This window comes from Diadema antillarum, unplaced genomic scaffold (genome assembly GCF_040938485.1).
Source record: "Diadema antillarum isolate AM-2024a unplaced genomic scaffold, OU_Dant_1.0 seq00000103_RagTag, whole genome shotgun sequence".
In the NCBI taxonomy this organism is placed as follows: Eukaryota; Metazoa; Echinodermata; class Echinoidea; order Diadematoida; family Diadematidae; genus Diadema; species Diadema antillarum.
In genome coordinates, this window is record NW_027271190.1 from 1,376,987 (window position 1) to 1,398,532 (window position 21,546).

The window sequence follows — 21,546 nt, forward strand, 5'->3', positions numbered from 1 at the left end:
TATTAAAATTGGACATTAAATATTGGAAATCAGAAAGCTTGCCTTACGTTTGCCTGACATACCAATAACAGCTGCATGCAAACTGGAATCCAAGTATCAAAATGTACATAGTCGGGACAAATCACTTACATAGCTCATTACTACCTTTTCAGGGAGAAATAGTCATCATAAATCAAATGCCTTCATTGTATATATGCCATATCCCCCCCCCCCCATCCCCACCCCACCATACAGACACACACAAGCATGAACACCCAATCCCTCAATGCCACCGTCCAAAAATACTGTTTACAGCACTTGCCTGCTACAATACATCTGGGCATTTTACCGACAATTCCACATTTCATTATTACATTTCCTTACGAAACAAGAGTCCAGAAATGATCTCCAAACGACAAGCAATTGATCGCTATTTCAACCTGACGAGTACGGAGGGAAAGTGCATTCAACTTTAAAATCCTAGGATGTGGCCCAAAAATGATCTATTTATGATTTACTTGTACATGCATGGAACAAACACAGTGGATGGATTCTACACATATCCTCATGGACAGGTCAATTATTCACCTCTTACACCCAAACATCCCTTGGAGAATACTGTATACGCCAAATATTTTGTGATGTTTATATTTTTGCAAGTTGGGTGCTATTCACAAATTCAAAACACATGAAAATAGTAATTCCGATCCCGACATGAACGTGTAAGCATACATTTCTGTGGTACCGTCCTCCACAAATGCAAATTTAACCACTCGCCAAATTGTCGGGAAGTTCTGATTCGTGAAAATTTATACTCGCAATATATATGGTGTATACAGTATGTGGGAGACACAGACCTAACCTTCTTCCTCTAAAACCTAGAGAGACCAGGACGGAATGACCGATAGCACTATTTCTGACCAATGTCCATCCTTTCAATACCCTTAACTCTCTCAGCTGGCCGTACAGGGTTTTTGAGTGCTCTGCACATTTCAATGAAACTCCGATCAATGTAAATGCATGCATCAGATACATGTCCCTATGATGTTGGTCTGTCTGGTCATTATCTAAAATCAAAAGCATAGAAAAACCTAAACATAACAACAGAGAAATACACAAATCTTGCTGTAAATAATGCATTAAAAACTGCCCAGAAGGCGGCGAGAACAGTATTCCAGGGCCCTCAAGCAGGCGATAAGTTGTGACAGCTGTAACTTTCAACCAATCACAGGACACCGTGGCAAGAGTTGGCAGAACACCTTCACCCTCCTCTGTGTGCATTTGGACTGTTGCTGTGGTAGCAGCAAATACTGTAACTCAAATTTACCACCAGTTCCCTTCATAAAACACTCCAAAAAACAAGGACTTATTTTACCCAACAATGCACTTCATTACATGTTACTCATAACATTGACGGATAACTTGGATACCTAATATATATGAGAAAAAATAGGGAATATCATAGCTCTATTGCATAAATATCAAACTCTGTTTAAAACATGCCTGCGGTGACTGGGCACCATATAAAAGCAGGACAAATATGATCAGTGATTAGTTTATTAATATTCAAAGACTTAGTTTGCCTTTTGTCCTGTTCTAAATAAACTTAGGTCCACCAGGAGTAGATGCAATCCACTCAATGCGATAAACAGCACCGCCGAATGGCTTCTCGGTGCAAACTCCAAAGCCTTCCGTTGGTGTTAAAAATGCAGAATCACAAAAGTGACAGCGACAAAAAAGTTTTGATGTCACCTCCTGAGTGTTGAAGAGCAATGCCTCTCAGACTGCTCAGCTCCGTGTATGCATAGACGGTGCAAACATTCTGCAGCGGTGTCGACACAGATGGCAGTACGTGGGACTGAGAAAAGATCATCGCTATCTGCAGCGTGACGCACACAAAAAAACACACACTTGATTACGTACTGCCCCGTCGAAAGTCGACGCGGGAGAGTGTTTTTCCACGTGGCTCGGGATGCCGCTCACACTCGAGCCTCGACGTTTGTGCTTCGCCATTGACGAGAAGAAAATACAAAGAGAGAGATCGTTTCTGTTTGCTCTACGGGCTCCAAAACCTGACTAGTCTGTCATATAGTCACCTTGTCTCTCTCCTTATCTTTTTCCTTCTCCTTATCTTTTGATGACTTGGAAAGCTGGGCGACCTGTTTTGTAAGGGCACGATTTTTGGCCTGCAGACAAACAAAATTTACACACATAAAAAAGAGAGATCTTGAAACAATTCATACCAACAGGTGCATCACAGTCTTATACACTACAAAACATATGTTTTTATATTCAATTCATTTGGTTCTGAAGAGTGGATCATATTCTTTTCAAACATACTTTTTAGGGTTGAGCAGCAATATCTAAACAAAATGACAGATATATATTGTCTTGGAAGCTGAAGTTTGTTTGGTTGTTTGTTTGTTTGTTTGTTTGTTTGTTTTAAGTAAGAAATGCAAACAAAGGGAAACTGACCTGAAATAAATAAATAACAAAAGTAATAACACAATTTACGAGAAGTTTGGACCAACATTTCTTCTGAATGAAATAAAGACAATAAACAAAAGCCAAAAACCAAGCAATCAACATTCAAAGTGTTGGTCATAGACTACTTTTCTGGTTTGAGATTTTCTTTGCAACAATGCTCAAAAGAGCCTCTTGTTGTGTGATCCTCGGAGAAAAGATTTCAAAATCATTTCTTATTTTTGGTAATTGCTGAATTCATTTTCCAGCCTTAGATGACACACTTAGCACACAAACCTGTAAGTCATCGACCGTATCCTGATGTTCCTTCTGCAGAGTTTGAAGTCTTGTGCGAAGATCTCTCTCGATCTGCATGTGGATGGCTTTCAGCTCTGTGATCTAGACAAATACAGCAAACAAATTGTCAAGAGACCACAAGGATCAGAGTACACAAGCATTGCAGAGATATGTGTTTCTCCTCGCACTGTGTAAAATCCCATCCAAAAAAAGAAAAAAGAAAAAAGGCATAACAAAATATTGCCGAGGTACTTGAGTGCACAAAAATTCCAAGGAAATTTCATCTTCATCTGTGCAAGTAAAAAACTACTCACAATCATCAGATGATATGCTTTGAAATATTTGATTATCCTGTTTCCCAGTAATGGCATGAGATAGATAGGAATACCAGTTTGAAAATCCTGTCATATTCTATCAATATGGCATCATCTGGTTGATCTCAGACAATATTTCATTTGCCATCGATCACTGAGACCCACGTTCTAGGTCAGGCCCTATTTCCAGCCAAAGTGGGCATATTTGGAAGCACGCCCTCCCACATCATCTCCGGTGAATGAGAGGGATTCTGTCGTTAAAAATCTCAAAGGAAATGCTACAGAAGAAAGTTGGTAACTTTGTTTTACCACGTGCTAGGTCAGGCAAGCAGATTTTCAAATTTGCTGCACAACACTTGCCTGAACATTAATTTTACTTGCCTGAAAAGAAAGTCCAAAATATAAGGAAATGAATAAGAAAATCATGTGTTAGTCAAGGGCTTAATAAAACATAATCATTTGAATAAATAGCACACATTGATTTGCATGCTTAAACACAATGGAGTAACAAACTTGGTGCAATCAAGTGTCGTTGTTGCATTGCATTGGGGCTTCTTCACAAAAGTGTTGGAAAGTTGCTGAAAAGAAATATAAAGTGCATTGCATCATTAACCAGCCATTATCTTTGGGCTTCTGTATGGTTGACATTGTGGGTTCGTTGGGGGAAATAAGTGAAAAAAAGGTGGCTTCAGAACTTTTTGCTTGCCCAATTCGGGCAAGCATTTGTTCTTATTGTTCAAAAACACTTGCCCAAATTTGACTTTTACTTGCCCCGGGCAATTGGGAAAGTGCTTATGTCACACCCTGTGGTTAGACTTGACAAGCATACCTTCTTATCACGTTCCAAGATGGATTTCTCTTTCTCCGCCAGCACCTTCTTCAGGGAGGCCACCTGTTCTCTGAGCTGTGTCATGGCAACCATGTGGTCTGTGTTGCCGGGGTCAATAAAGGTCATATCTGTCTTGGATGATCTACAAGGACAAAAGCAAAAAGGACATTAGTCCATCATTGTGATGTACAAACTGCATTGTAAAAAAAAACAAAAACAAAACTAAACAAACAAACAAACGAATGATACGATGTGCTGCCAGGGTCGATGAAGGTCATGCCAGCCTTGGATGATCCAGAGAGAGAGAGAGAGAGAGAGAGAGAGAGAAGCAGAGAGAGAGAGAGAGAGAAGCAGAGAGATAGAGAGAGAGAGATAGAAGCAGAGGCAACATCCTCGCTTCATCACATAAGCTTTGTTTGTGTTGTGTCACGGCAATCAAGTGATCTATCTGTACATTGTCCAGTCTTTGTAAATCTACGGGGCAGATATAACACCAAGATAAATGACCTGTTAATGTGTATCATGATCACTATGTACAATTGTAATCTCTATTACTTGGGCTTGATGATGTCTTGTTGAGACCACACAATCTGCATGGAAGATCCAAAGACCAGAGCGAGTGTAATGTGTGGCTTCCGGTAAGCCTCTGTTTATTTGCAAACAGCTGATCTCTCTACAATCTTGTGGCTGGGTATGGCGCACAGCACCAAGTGTACCATCTCCACTTCCTTGGGAATATTTGCTGTCCATTCTCATCGGCTGGGTCTAGGCTACTCAGCAGTGAGATGGCAAAACAGTGTATCTACATGAAAGCTCTTTTCCAGTAAATCGAGTTTAAAGGGCTCGTATAGTTTTAGTTGAGACCTAACTTCAGATTTTTAACATTTTTGGGTGAGATAATGAGAAACCTCTTATGAAATATGAAAGAGCATGTAATTCCAAGAGGAATTCAACATTTATTTGATGAAAATTGGTTATGAAATGGCTGAGATACCCAAAACAGAGCAATACTAATAAAATGTGGGACCCACATTTTATTACGATCGCTTTGTTTTATTTTGCTTTTGGATGTCTCAGCCATTCCAAAGCTGATTTTCATCAAATAAACTTTGAATTCCTCTCAGAATGGCATGCTCTGTACCATTTCATAAGTGGTTTCTTGGTATCTCACAAAAAGATAAAAGGCAAATCCTCAGCTCCACCAATACTGTACCATCCCTTTAAAGTTTTGCAAAGGTACAGCTCTTTTTTTGTTTTTGTTTGATACTTCATATCTTACCCTAAAAAGCGCAACAATATCAACAATACATTGAATGCAACTGATTTCACTAGACCCCTTATTTTTCAGAATAATTTGCATAAATCGAAACATACGTTGTTTTACCACATCAACCAATCAAGCTACTCCAGTATTGCTATGACAAACCAATGTAAGTCTTGTCAATGGCGCACGTATATGTAACACAATGGACTGCGCGCTGTTCGGCTGTCCGCACACAGCGCGCAGTCTACCAGTGTGTATGGCAAAACAACGTAGATCACCTGTAGATACGTTGTTTGCCAAGTTCATGTACGATGCGTGTTGAGAAGGGGTGAGCGTATCACCGCTTACGTTGTTTTGCCAACAAAATTATGACAATTCTCACAGGGAGTGGGCGTCATATCTCAGTAACGGACTGCGTTCTGATTTCAAGATTTGTTTCAGAGTTAGATTACACTAAAACAAACTGAAATTTGTGACTAACTCAATTTTCATTAATTTTCGACATACGCTGTTTTGCCATCTAAAGTCTGTGCTGTACAAGGGGCTTTCCTACCCTAAAAGTTTTCAGTGACAAACCTCCCACAGAGTGGAAGTGTGTTTGGACACTGTTACCATTGCCTGAACCTGTACGAATAGACACAAGTTCTAGTTGGAAGAGCCTAGCATTTGGCGCAAAGCTATGTGAGTATATAAACAAATCAAATACAAATATACAATTTTAAAATACCTGTCGCCACAGTTTACGTGACAGTCAATTCAAGAAAATGTAGACATCAAAAACCATACACACACATATTGCTTGTTATGTTTGTGTCAACATCACACATATAAGCAGCATGTTCCTGGCTACAAACAAATCTAATCAATTCTGGTTTTGATGCAAACTGATGGTAGAGGAATCTTTTCTTAGAAAGGAAATGAAGACAAATCCATGTTGATATGATGAAAGTACAGTGGTTAAATGCATTTTATCTTATTCAATATGTCAAGCTCACAATATGACTTTCAGAATTAATTTTGTGTTGCTTATGCTCTGTATGAAATTTAAATCTGATAATGAGAACACACATCTTGACTTCACAAATCAGAGAAATGAATGAGAACTACACTTACGCAGAAGGTAAGGCGCCGTTACTGGAGTGTTCTGATTTGGTCCGTTTCAACTCAGGCTCATGAAGTGTTCTAAGGGTCAGAGTGAAAAACAAACACTTTATTTACTATGTCACAGAAAAATCCTTTGAACAGAAAACAGGCAAATAAATGCCACTATACACACAGAAAGGGGAGGGGGTAATACTGGAGAAATATGAAGGTATTTTGCTCCCATTTCAATGTGAGTGGGTAAAATGGTATCAAACAGGATTGAAAGATTCACTTTCCTGCTCAAACTACCAAAACATCACCTACAGAGAACTTTATTTCTTACACATATTCGCATTCCTTTTTTCTCTTTATGATCTTTCAAGATGAACTCAGGGTATGCTGTTTTGAAAATCCTCCCACACAAAATATGACTTTATTTTTGTGAAATTTACAATTTTACAAAAACGAAGCAGAAAAAAATCTGCTACAAATTTGTGGCCTAGTAAAAACACACCAAGGGGGAAAAAAAACCCACATCAAAAAAGAAGACAATAAAGATGATCAAAACAGTCTTGTATATGATAACTTGCATGGTAGTACAGTTGAATGAACACAAGATTAATAACAAGAGACCCGCGGGTCTAGCGCTCACCTGAGTATCGCAAGTTCACCTTTCACGCAGTCACTAATCTAAATTATTCACAGCTTTACCAAAATTTGACCAGGAATTCTCAAGTAGAAGATGAAACTGTACAATAAGGGCCCAAATTTTTTAAGATTCCTTAATTTGGGGGGGGGGGGGATTGGGGCCCCCTGGGGCCCTCTGGGTGGGGCATGGTGCCCATTTTTATAAATTGAGATCCTGACCCCCTAGGGATGCTACCTGCCAAGTTTGATGAAAATACATCATGAGGTTTTCAGGAAGAAGATGAAAATGTACAATTCAGGTCCCCATTTGGACCTTCCCAACCAACCCCCCCCCCCCCCCCCCCCCCCCCTGCCCCCAAGAGGGGCACCCCTTGATCTCCTATGAACAAACTTGAAAATACAGTCATTAATGTACTCACTCATAGTATTATCTTACCTCTATAACTTCTGATTCTAGAGAAGATTTTTAAAGATTCCTTCATTTTGGGGGTTTGGGGCCCCCCTGGGGGCCCCCTGGGTGGGGAATGGTGCCCATTTTAAGAAATTGAAATCCTAACTCCCTAGGGATGCTACCTGCCAAGTTTGGTGAAAATGGGTCATGGGGTTCTCAAGAAGAAGATAAAAATGTACAATTTAGGCCCCATTAGGACCCCTCCTCACCCCCCTCCCCTGGGTCCCAAGGGGGGCACCCCTGATTCTGCCATGAACAAACTTGAAACTACAGTTATCAATGTACAAACTCATAGTATTAACTTAGCTCTATCACTTCTGGTTCTGGAGAAGAAGATTTTTACAGATTCCTTAAGTTTGGGGCGTTTGGGCCCCCTGGGGGCCCCCTGGGTGGGGCATGGTGCCCATTTTAACAAATTGAGTTCCTAACCCCCTAGGGATGCTACCTGCCAAGTTTGGTGAAAATGGGTAATGGGGTTCTCAAGAAGAAGATGAAAATGTACAATTTAGGCCCCATTAGAACCCCTCCCCACCCCCCTCCCCTGGGTCCCAAGGGGGGCACCCCTAATTTTGCCATGAACAAACTTGAAACTACAGTCATCAATGTACTAACTCATAGTATTAACTTAGCTCTATCACTTCTGGTTCTAGAGAAGAAGATTTTTACAGATTCCTTAATTTTGGGGGGTTTAGGCCCCCCTGGGGGCCCCCTGGGTGGGGCATGGTGCCCATTTTAACAAATTGAGTTCCTAACCCCCTAGGGATGCTACCTGCCAAGTTTGATGAAAATCGGTCTTGGGGTTTTCAAGAAGAAGATGAAAATGTAAAAAGTTTACGCACGACGCACGACGGACGACGGACGACGGACGACGGACGACGGACGACGGACGACGGACGACGGACGACGCACGACGCACGACGCACGACGGACGCCGGACGAAGGGCGATCGCAATAGCTCACTTGAGCCTTTGGCTCAGGTGAGCTAAAAATATAAATGGGATTTCATACTTGCCTTGACACAGATAAGGACAAACATACTTTCTGTCAAAACAAAAGTATGTCAGAGTAATTGTTTCAGTTGAAAGAAGGGATGCATAAAGCCATATTTGTACCAGGGAAACATGAGGCCCATACTGTTAGTTTGTCTGGGAGATTCAAACACATTCATATTGACCAGGGTTGCTACTTGAATATTCAGTTGCTGTCTTGTACATAAACTGAGCAATGTCTTGCTCCTTGACTAAAATGAAAACTCCACCAGGACTTCTCAAAACACAGAAGTGTCTTAATATCGTGGCATTGCACTTTATGTGAGATGGTAAGCTATGGCTTCGGAGTAGTGATTGATTATCAATGTTCCCTCTCATCAACAGAAACAGACACATGGAACTATGTATCTAGAAAAATACTACATAAGTGAATAAATAAATCACTCAAAATATGACATCAGAGTATTGACAAAATTCCAGCCACACTCACTGTTTCTTCTCGTTGGATTTTGAGTTGTGGTGCCGATGGTCGCGGTCATCCTTTTTCTCCTTTTCCCTGTCACGATTCCTGTCTCTATGTCTCTCTCTACCCTTGTCCCTGTCTCTGTCCCTATCTTTCTCTCCTCCTCCTCCTCCTCCTCCTCCACTTCCTCCTCCTCCCCTCTCTCTATCTCTGCCTTCTCTCGTTGATGAGTCCCGACTGAACAGGCTCCCGGTTCCGGGGCCGCTGGACGCGTTCTCACTGCGGTTTCGCCCCACTGAGGTAGGTGTGTCACGGTTGGTGTTCCTGTTTTTCAGGGGCGAGGCAGTGTTCTGTGACTGGGCGGTGGTGGTGGCGGTGGGATTGCCTGTCGGGGTCAGGGCTGTGGGCGTGGTGGCTCCTCCTCCTCCCCCGTTTCCCCCATTCCCTCCTCCGCCCCCACTCCCTGCAGTGGGTCCTCCCCCTGCGCCCCCTCCTCCACCATTGCTGCTACCCCGCGTCCCTCCATCACTCGAGGAATTCCGATGGTGATCGCGATTCGTCAGGTCGTATTTCCTCTTCTTCGCCTTTTGAAGTACCCGTTTGTAAGACAATGTACACAACCAACACAGAAGTTTCCCATCAACCTGTGTGCAAAATTAATTCATAAAAGACAGGATAAATGAACAACTAATGCCTTTTCCTGGTATGCATTTGTTACAAGGAAATAAAAACGAATACACAAATGACAACAAAACTTTGATGGCTCCTCAATTTTTGCTATGGGGCCTTCCTCTTTCATTTCCTAGTCAGCATTGGGATAAAATGTGAAAATACCTGCCAAATGATAATACATATTGTTGTTTTCTAAAACATAAACTTATAATGTTTTTCTTTTCGAATGGTCTGTTTAGTCTGCAAACTCTTCTCTCTTCCCACACGCCTCATATCCAAAGTGATCTACATCTTGAAAATTGTTTTTTTCTTCACAGTACATGCAATTAACTGAATACAACTTAGTGACTTCTTATCAAGTTTACAGATCATTATAAGGGCACCACATTATCGAATGAGGGTTACATCTGTCACTAAGAAGTCCTTGTGAACATTCTGGACATTAACAATGGGCCTCATGGCAAATTAGACCTGTCAAAATAACAACTTGCTGCAACTATGTCTATTCAGTTTACTACTGGAAATCATGTTCAAAATCTTCTTTTCTTTTCTTCCCCCCCCCCCCCCAGTACATGCAATGAAGTACATCTTCGTGACTTCTTATCATGTTTACAGATCATTATAAGGGCACCACATTACTGAACAAGGGTTAAATCTGTCAATAAGAAGTCCTTGTGAACATTCTAGACACTAACAAAGGGCCTCATGGCAAATTAGACCTGTCAAAATAACTTGCTGCAACTATGTCTATTCAGTTCACTACTGAAAATCTTCTTTTAGTTTCTTTTCTTTCTTTTTTAAAATATTAGATGCATTCATAGAGAGTAACTCACATGGTTGGTAAAAGCAAGGTCTGTAGTATACTTGGTGAGTTTCACTGCAATCTCTTCATTATTGCATGCATCTTGAACATGTCTTTTAATGTAGTAAATATAGCATCAAAGGCCCTGGCATCATTTCATGAGTTTGCTCAGATTTATGGTTCAGAAGCCAGCTTCTATACTTTATGCAGGCGACCAGCAAAATGTGTAAGTTAGTGATATCAGCTTTACTGAAATACAGTAATACCAACTACTGAAAACATAACCTGGAATACTGCATAGTAGTTAAGTTTGTGAAGTTTGTACGGTTTCACAAGCTGCCTAAAAACAACTTATGTTTATGACTGACTTCATAGACGTATCATAAACCAGTTATGTGTCCTCGCTGGCCCGAGTTTTCTTTCTTTTTGACTGAACATATGTTTAATACCTTCTTCCTCTCATCCTTCCGGTCAAAAGCACACTTTTGTTTACACTGCTCGCACGTGTGTGGGGGGCCATACTTCTTCTCCGAGTTTGAGCACCTCTGGCATTTGTTTCCGATGAATGCAGCGATAACGTTGCAGTATTCGCAGGGCTTGGGCTGTATGTGTGAAAGTGGATGACTGACGGAGTCACTGGAATAGACACACAAACCTGATATTACTGAATACAAGTGAATGCCCATACAGAGCCTTCATGCCAAAGATCAGCCTTCTGGATGGTAAAGAATACACCAGTTTCTACTTTCTACACGACAACAATTATCCAGGACATGCAAGTACTTGTTCAATTGTACACACGTAGTTGATTGGAACTTCTTCTCCAGTAACTCTCAATAATACACAATATGAAAATTAATTCACACAAAGTTTTGGATGGTGTAGTATTTGTGGAGGCAAAGATTGGGCTTTTAACTTTTTGCGAGATACCAACAAACCATCTATGAAATAGTACAGAGCATACCACTCTCAGACAACTTCAAACTTTATTTGATGGAAATCTGTTTTGAAATGGCTGAGACATCCAAAAACAAAGTAAAATAAAGCGATTGTAATAAAAGGTGGGTCCCACCTTTTATTAGGATTACTGTGTTTGGGGCATCCCAGCCATTTCAAAACCAACTTTTATCAAATAAACGTTTAATTCCTCTTGGAATTACGTAATCTTTCATAAACGTGTATTTCATAGGAGATTTCTCATTAATATCGCACCCAAAAATGTTAGAAACCTGAAGTTGGGACTCAACCAAAACTATATGATCCTTTACTTCGCTTTACCAAAACTTTATGTACGTACCATGTACCAACATGGTGACATTGGCTTGATGTTTCAATACTATTTTTTTTTAACACCAAGATGTATTTCCCCCTTTTTTTCTAATATCTTGTAAAGTCTGCTCCTGACAAAAAGAAGACCTACAGTTGTACTCACAGCCAATGTCAATTAAACGATGATGGGAAGAGTGATGAGATGGCAGAACTTACCGTGCCGTACGTCTTCACATTCTGTGCACATTTCTTGCAGATTGCATTTGTGCTGCTCTTGCTGCAAAGAGAAAAGTATGGTCAACACTGCCAGTTTACATCCTGTCATAAGCGCCTTGTAATACAACACTGTGTGTATGTCTTTTCATCACAAATAAGGCATCTACATGTATATGGAACTCGAATTCATCATTGCAGGTAAAGGCTTTGATCAACATCGAATTATATTGGGAATTTGTACAGTGCATCTACAACAGAAGATTTATCTTTCTTAAAGAATGAATTCAGTGAAATTATTGAACTGTGGGAGCTTGAGCAAAAGAGGGAGGGCAGCAGTACGAGTTAGGACATTTTTTATAGGATAAGAATTCTCAAAATGTATTTCATCAAAGCATCCTATGGAAATCTCGAAATAAATCAATGGATGAATTAAAAAAAAAAAAGCTTACAATAGTGTACTAAACTTACAAAAGTCAGTCCCCAGATTAAAATGCCTTGTGCAAGGTATTAAACAACTGAATGCTACAATGTACAATGTATGTAGGACACCTTGACAATGCTAAAATGGAACTAACTTGAGAATACACTTCATAGAATACTTGGCCAATTTCACTAAAAACTTAGAAGTATCTGCTCTGCTGCTTTTGTTGCAGTTACTACAAAATGTTCAGTGAACTGTTGCACACATTTGTTGCCAAATAGAAAGACATACAAGTGTATATGCCTTAGATATTAATGTTTCACACAGCAGATAAATATTTCTCCGCAGACACAGCTTGATAATGTATCTTCACATCATCTGTCATCACAATTCTCAAGGTAGTAGTATGTTCAGTCATTCTCATTTGGATTTAAGTGGGTCGTTGATGTATAAACCTTCTAAAAGTGCAATTTTGTCTCATCTTGATTTGTAGTCAGCCCCTAAATCATTACAAACTCAATGAGCATGCACAGTTTTATCAGTTTTGAAATGACAACATACAACTGTGTAATTCATATGTATGGGAACTCTGAAAGGGTTGAAAGATTTCCTTTCGGGTGTGACAAAAACACATGCCTGTACTAAAATGTGATCTTTCACAAGTATTTGACGAAGTTTTGGCCTTTGTGCTTTTGCACAAGAATATTTCCGATGTTTTCGCCTTTTCTTTATTTCAAGCTCACGATTGTCACCCTTGATTGTGTATGAACGGTGCTATGTATTCTCACTTCTCTTGTTGAAATTCTGTTCTGCAGTAAGTACATTTGACGACTGGATAAGCCCCGCGACATTCCTGTGTGGGAAAAAAAGAAGAGAAAAAGTAAAAGAATAATTACATTGTAACAGAAGTTTGTTACAGAAAAATGAAGTCAAATAACAAGAAACCCTTCTTCTTATATTTTTTTTTTTCTGATTAGTACATTCCTCAAGCAGAGTATGTAATTGTAGTACTGTACTTGGCTGGTGTGATTCTATAAGGTGAAGTTTACAGGAACAAGCAACAAACAACATTCAAACTTGTGGTTTTGTTTATTTAAAAACAGTACATAAAATGTTTGTTATTAAAGCCACAACAGGTCATACCATTGATTAATTGCAATCAATCAGTCATAATATTGGCATACCTCCTGCTTCTGGAAGATAGTTTATCTGGTCTGGTCATAAGTGAATCTATCTTCTGATCTTGTGTAACTACTAGTACTAACAAAGTTAGGCAACCTAATTCACTGGGGCTGCTGTGGGCAAAGATTCAAACCCCTCTCACTGTCATCAGTGTCAGTGCACAACGTGACATGTTCATAAAAGTTTACAATTGCATCATACATGTAGATCTATTCCTAAAAACATGAAAAGACTGATTGATCACTTCTTTTTCCTCCCAGTTACAGTGCAAGGCGAATCTAAAATTTAGATAAAAAATCAAGCTCACGTAACACAACAATACACACAGCAGCTCAGCTCAGTCACACTGACATTCACAATGAGAAAGGCACAAAGAAAATCAGTTTATGCCGCAGACTACAACACTGATGTGATGATGTAAAAACATATTCAAGATATCTGAAAGTGTGTGGTGTACTAATTTGACGCCATTTCGTATTCATAAATACAGATTCTGGCACACAATATACGGATTTCCCACGTGAGTTCCTATCGATGTCTGCAGCTGCAGCGAGACGTAAGCTCCGCCCGTTGCATCCGGCATTGTTTGCAATGGGCAGTGGCTGCATTGCCTGCAAGTAAACTCGCGATACGAAAGCTGTGGCTGGAAAATGCACACAACGAAGTGAAGTGTGAGAACAAGAAGCTTACCTTGCAAAGCTGTTGTCCTTGTGATAATTCATCAAATGGATGTCTGCTATTGCACTTTGTGCACGCAAAAAGAGCTTCATTTTTCAGCGACATGTGGACATGAAGTTATCTTCAGACGATCGCAGAAAAACCTGTTCAGAGAAGCTACAGGCCAGGCGAATTCGGTGAATTTCCCGGCGAGATTCGGCCTTCAATTGTGTACTGTACTGTACGTACGAACGCTTCCGCGATGTTATTTCCTGTTTCAAAAAACGCATGGCCATGACCCATGGTCCGAAGCGCAAAGCACTACAAAAGAAATAATGACGAGTGAAAATCGCTAGCTGTGTAGCCGACGCGTCCAACATGGCGCATGAGGAGAGAGAGAGAGAGAGAAAAAAAGTAGGCTAATTTAGGGCATGTTGGTTCTTAAATTCACTGAGATAAGCATCTGTGATGTAATAGTACAAGTAATCCCAATCATAAATGGCGCTTGCCAGCAGGGCAGCACAATTCATATCACCTGACAGCAAAAGTGGCATAGAGTCAATAATATGAAGAGTTTCTTCCCAAAAACCGATAAGTCCATTTTTGAAGATTTTGAAGTATGGTCTCTGTCATAAAGTACAAAATAATACCTTTTAAATGATATATTAGTCACTACATATAAAGGTACATTTTTGAAGTTATTGTCAAACGAAGCAAATTTTTTTATTATTCTCTTTATTTTTCTTGACCTTAAATCACAAATATCTCCATTTGGCAAATATGGACTTATCGGTTTTTGCGAAAAAAATCTTCATAATATGATTCAATATGCAAAATAATGAAATGGATGCTTCCTAAAGTGTTAATTGTGGACCACTCTGGTCACCTGGTCTGTGTATGTTCATCCTTTGTTTGAACATGACTGACGAATTCCATAAATTGTTACTTTGGTAAGCTATTATGCATTATTTCACTTTGAATAAAATGACTGAAGTTCCTTAAAAAAAAGTGAGAAACAGAGAATGGTCATTGTATTCACTTGTGCACATGAGCTAACTCCAAACTGGCTTATTGATGTAGATTATAAGTAGGCCTAAATCTGTCTCTTCTTTGTCTCATTCACAATTATTGTACTAATACACCATTTACCACTGTGCATACAAACAATGTACTTGAGGAGAATGATGCCCAATGTTCATAAAGCTGGTATAAAATTATGTGGATTGACTGTGAATGCAGAAATATTACGTCGCTGGCCAGGGGCAACAAGACCTCGTATCTACAAAATGTCAAATGTTCAGGAGAGCCCAAAAACATGGCGGCCAAAGCACTACTAGTATAGCGAATGGGATAGCCTTTCCTTTGACATGCCGTGGTGGCTTCATTTTTGGGGTAAGACAGTTTGGATTTGGACAGGGCATCACTAAACCCATTATTTGACTATTAATCCAAGAAAGTAATTTTCACCAAAATTGCAGATACAAGGTCTTGTCACCCCAGCGATGATTAGTAGAACGCATTGGTGAAGTATGAGGAAAATTGCACAATCTGTTCAAAAGTTACTAACTGTTAAAGTTTCAACACTGCCGTTGCTGTTTGAAAAGACTTACAACAGTTCCTGGCGTCATTGCAGGACAACAATGTTCAAAAAATGTAAAGAGAATTCTGTTAAACTGAATTTTTATGAAAAGCACACATTCCTACAACTCGTTACTGACATTGTATATGAAGAGTTTGTTTGCAAAAACCGATAAGTCCATTTTTAAATATTTTGAGATACAGTCTCTGTCATAAAGTGCAAAATAATACCTATTAAACGATATATTGGTCATTACATATAAAGGTACATTTTTGAAGTTATGGTCAAAAGAAGCAAAAAAATTCTTATTATTCTCTTTATTTTTCTTTACCTTTAATCGCAAATATCTCCATTTCGCAAATATGGACTTATCAGTTTTTGCAAACAAACTCTTCATATAAAGTGTAATATTATTCCCCCTACTTTCTGAAAGAGATAAGTCAACTGCTCTTTCATCATGCTGGACAAATCAAAAGAAAAGCTGAATTTCTTTTATATTTTCTTTATGTATTATTGTCTTGCTGTGATGTCACAAAACTGTTGTACATTTTTTCTAGCCTTCTCAAACCAGCAATGTGCAGCACCAAACTTGTAAAAACTCATAACTTTAGAACAGATTGTCCAATTTCCCTCAAACTTCACTGATATGTTCTACTAACATTGCTGCAATGCATTCATGTAATCCACATATGTGATGAATTATCACAGATTTAAACCATGTAATTACAAGAATTTTTCATTTTTTTCTAGATATGAATTTGTCAGATGCTAAGCTTTAAATTGATATAGGCCTAATTTGCCCTACTTCATTACAGGGAAAATTTTTTTAAAAGAATCAAAAGATGCAGATGTCAGCTTTACATGCATATGAAGAGTTTGTTCGCAAAAACCGATAAGTCCATTTTTGATGATTTTGAAGTACGGTCTCTGTCATAAAGTACAAAAGAATACCTTTTAAATGATATATTGGTCACTACATGTAAAGGCACATTTTTGAAGTTATGGTCAAAAGAAGCAAAAATTTTCTTATTATTCTCTTTATTTTTCTTGACCTTTAATCGCAAATATCTCCATTTGGCAAATATGGACTTATCGGTTTTTGCAAACAAACTCTTCATATGGTGTACATAATGATAAGCCAAATAAACAATATATTATATCATAATTTTATATATATATACATATATATATTTGGCTATCACTCCCCTTTCAGTGTATGTATAGCTGGTGTGTGTGTATGTGTGAGTGTGTGTGTGTGTGTGTGTGTGTTTGTGTGAGTGTGTGTGTATCTGTATGTGTGCATTACCTGACGGCAGTATCACCATACATGAATTCTTTTGAAATTAAAGCACTCATCTACACACTCCCCTACCACCTTTCAAAGTGCAGACTGATATAAATTCACCGCAAATGAAGAGCTTAATGTTTGTATGTATTTTTGTCTGCAATACTTGAAGGGAAAGTTTCCCCAAAATGTGGACATAATGAATTCAGCTATTATACTTGTAGTAGAACACATCGGTGAAAGTTTGTGGAAAATCTGACAATCCAGTGAAAAGCTATGAGTTTTCATTTTCATCTTTTATGACAAGCACACATTCATTTGACTTGTTAGTGGCATCCTTATGTTGAGGGTAATATTATTCTCCCTGCTTTCTACAGGTCAATTGATCTTTCATTAGGCTCGAAATTTTTTTTTTTTTTTTTTAATTTTCTTTGAATTTTACTCTATATTGTTGTTCTGCAGTGACATCACAAACTGTTGTAGTCTTGTCATCCAGCAATGGTGCCACCAAACTTTAAAAATTCATAACTTTTGAACGAATTGTCCGATTCTCCTCAAACTTTTACTGATGTGTTCTACTAATATTGCTGCTTTCACTCAATCCAGAAGTATGTTTGGGAAACTACCCCTTTAAACATTTGCTAAAGTTAACCTGATATACAGTACTTGCAATCAATATAGAATTAAGAATATCTGCCAAACAGAAATCTTGAAATATAATCTTGGTTACTATGACAATAATACTACAATCATGTAACATCATCATCTTTTGAAGTTTACGTCCACATAAGTAACTTGGTAGACTGAAAACTTGATAAATACATGAACGCAAGTATTTCCACTAAATGTACACATATTATTTGTGTTTTGTGTGATGTTGGGACTGAATGGTTATACACGTACTGCCGTCATGATCTGATCACATGATCTCTCTCACTCTCCGTCTTTATGTATGTACATGCACGATGTGTATGAATATATGAAGCGTTTGTTTGCAAAAACCGATAAGTCCATTTTTGAAGATTTTGAAGTACGGTCTCTGTCATAAAGTACAAAATAATACCTTTTAAATGATATATTGGTCACTACATATAAAGGTACATTTTTGAAGCTATGGTCAAAAGAAGCACAAATTTTCTTATCATTCTCTTTATTTTTCCTGACTTTTAATCACAAATATCTCCATTTGGCAAATATGGACTTATCGGTTTTTGCGAACAAACTCTTCATATATGTATGAATACATATGAATAATATGCACAATGCATAGCAGTGCTCTGAAAAATTATTATGCACAAACACACACACACCTGTACCAGAAAATATGTGCACCATAATATGCCAACCATCATAACATACTATACACTGCATTTCATAAACATAATATTATTAGGTGATGAATGACAGTTACATACACACACTCAACTCTTATCTCTGAGTGACATAAATTTATTACAAATTTCAGAAATACACACGGAAATTACATTAATTTCTTCTTTTTTGTTGTTGCATATCTCTTTCTCCTGAAAGTAGAACTATCAGGGGAAATTATACACCTTCCACTTCAGCAATTTATGGTCTGAAGTACTGGTTAACAGAAGTACAGAAACATAATGGGTGTAGATTTTAAAATATTTTTGTTTTTGTTTTTTCTTCTCGCTAACTTGGTAGACAGACAATTAAGTGATTGATCTTTGAAACTGACGCGGGTGTTTCATGAAAAAAAGAACACTTTACACAAAAAAGACTAACGACACTAAGTATTGTATATGAAAGAAATTATTTACACATTTACAGGACAATATTTCTTTACAAGCTTCATAGGAAATGGTAGAATACAAGTTCTAAAAACTAGAAATGTCGCTCTGGCGACTGGTATGCCTCCGCCATAATGCATGATTTTCCCAATAGGTCTAGATAGTACATGTGGACAATGTGTGATTACATTTTCACAAAATTGGCAAAATATTGAAATGACAAGTTTGTCACAAATGTGTTGAATGTTCACCTTCCTTGACCTAGGTTTAATTGGATGAATAGGAGAGCATGTATCTAGGGATTTTAAAGGACTTTAACTTGACTTTGCCCCATTCATACATTTAGGCATTGAGTAATTTTCAAGGTACAGGTGTGGAGAAAACGTGCAATTTCTGAATTGAATAGTAAATTGTTACCATTTTCATCTGGCCCTTGACCCTAAAATTCAAAAGATAATCACTTTCAGGTAGAACATGAATAATATGTACTAAGTTTCAAGATAACTTTAGCCACTTCCGAGATATGGAGGAAAAAGTTAATTCAGCACTTTCACTTGATCTTTGACCTTTTGACCTTTGAGGCAAAAAAAGAAGAAAAAAAAAATTTTCCAGAGAATGTCTATTAGGTTACACATGCATACACCAAGTGAAAAAAAAAAAAAAACCCTGCTGGCATTGCATAAATATGAGGGAAATAGTAAAATTTTGAAGTGTTGCACTTGACCTTTGACCCCTGACCTTTGACCCCATGAACTCTACATTCTCTAGATAATCACTTCCAGTCAGTACATGTATATACTATGTTCCATGAAGATACCTTGAACAATTTTCCAAGGTACGGAGAAAAAAAAGAAGTTTTAATATTTTTACTTGACCTTTTGACCTTTGACCTTTGACCTTTGACCTCATGACCCAAACTTTCACCAGAGAATCTTAATTGGGTAATACATGTATACACTAAGTTTCAAGAAAATATCTTCAGACGTTCAATAGATATGGTGGAAATAGTGAAATTTTATGTATTTGACCCTTACCTTTTGACCTTTGACCTTTGACCTCATGACCCAAACTTTCACCAGAGAATATCAACTGGGTAATACATGTATACACTAAGTTTCAAGAAAATATCTTTAGGCATTCAATAGATATGGTGGAAATAGTGAAATTTGATGTATTTGACCCTGACCTTTTGACCTTTGACCTTTGACCTCATGACCCAAACTTTCACCAGAGAATCTTAATTGGGTAATACATGTATACACTAAGTTTCAAGAAAATATCTTCAGGCATTCAGTAGATATGAAGGAAATAGTGAAATTTTATGTATTTGACCTTGACCTTTTGACCTTTGAACTTGAGCATGTGCACCCAAAAGTTGATAGGCACAACTTCACCCCCTAATACACATACATGCCAAGTTTCATTAGGATACCTCAACAGGTTTTGATAGTTACCTTGTCCACAAAATTCATTACGGACGGACGGAAGGACGGACGGACGGAAGGACGGACGGACGGACGGACGGACAACCCGAAAACATAATGCCTCCGGCACCACTTCGTGGCGGAGGCATAAAAACCCACTCAAGGTAAATCTCCAGATCTCCCACAGACGGCAATAAATGCCAAGCTTCTGCTATTCAAAATACGGAGTTTCTTCTTCAAAATGTCATTAAAGCCAAGACACAGTTCTCATATGCCTGCAGAACTGTTCATCATTACTCCAAAATGTACATGTATGCACAAGAAATGCGTGAAATAACGCTGTAAGGACACAATTTCAGTTACACGTAGGTAATGATGAAAATGCATAGTATTAGTCAAAAAGGTTCGCCGGAAGTCCACAATCTCAAAGCTTACCCCATCGTGGTTGCTATGTAATTTTTCGTAATTGATTATAGACAATTGAGAAATCAGGCCACAGCAATATCCATCAATCTTTCACTCTAAGTGAATCCCATGCAGTTTGTTTGAAAATTTGATTGCAAGGGCACGATCGATCACCAAATGACATTCTACCTCCCCACAATGCTGAATGGGAAGGACTCTTCTGGAATAAAATTTGTGGATTATGATCGAACTTATTCTACGCTTCTAATCTCAAAATACTCAATAACAATTTATTATCTTGGCAAATTGCATCAGGTAAGTTCCTTGGGATACCCTTTCAATGTATTGCAAGCAAATTCCAAATGGTGATGAATTTTAAGCCTTTCTGAGAACTATGTTCTGACTTTAATTTCAATTTTGAGCCTTTCTGAGAGCTATGTTCTGACTTTAATTTTACTTGGCCACTAAAGGGTGCACGTAAAGGACTTATAGGCACATAACACTGAGACAAATGACCCTCCTCTAAAGGACGAGGTGATGGGAATAAAATGTCTTGCCTGTGGGCACTACTGGTGCTGACAGGGGATTTGAACCACAAACCTCATGCTTGAGAGTCTGCAGTTGATCTACTTGGCCATAACAGCTTCTCAAAACTGCTCATTGTAATATGAAGTTTTCAAATATAGACAAACTTCATTAGTCATTATCTTTACTCTGTTGAGGATTAGCTGATTTTGCTACAACACACACTTCCCATAGACATCTGCCCCAAGTATACTCAGGCCTTGTCTTCAGCAACTTCAATACTGTTGTTAGACATCAAGCACTGGTTACAAGTCACATGGTTAATCATGATAACACACGATAGAGATTGGACAATGGGTGCCTTGTCTGGAGTACAACCCTTTTGTTACAGGAACCTGGAATCAAGAATCTACGAGGATTTCAGAATGGTAACGAAATTAGGTTAAACATCATTCACTGATGAAATTGGTCAAACCAAAACAAATCTCAGGGTTGCAGGCTCAACAAAGTACAAATCTTGAAACAAGAGCAGTTTTGTGTGGGTAAACAGGTGCAAAATGAATGCTCAAGTG

General features: G+C 38.5%; 1 protein-coding gene across 1 annotated transcript; it reads right to left on the reverse strand.

Moving 5' to 3' along the window:
- Positions 1–267: 267 nt before the first annotated feature.
- LOC139726897 (protein FAM76B-like) lies at positions 268–14,220 on the reverse strand. Its single transcript, XM_071637889.1, has 9 exons — positions 14,033–14,220; positions 12,949–13,013; positions 11,740–11,800; positions 10,704–10,856; positions 8,808–9,424; positions 6,260–6,328; positions 3,883–4,024; positions 2,740–2,841; positions 268–2,165 (listed from the first exon to the last, which is right to left on the reverse strand). The coding sequence occupies exons 1-9, from the start codon at positions 14,123–14,125 to the stop codon at positions 2,064–2,066; spliced, it is 1,404 nt and encodes a 467-aa protein (XP_071493990.1). The 5' UTR covers positions 14,126–14,220; the 3' UTR covers positions 268–2,063.
- Between the last annotated feature and the right edge of the window lie 7,326 nt (positions 14,221–21,546).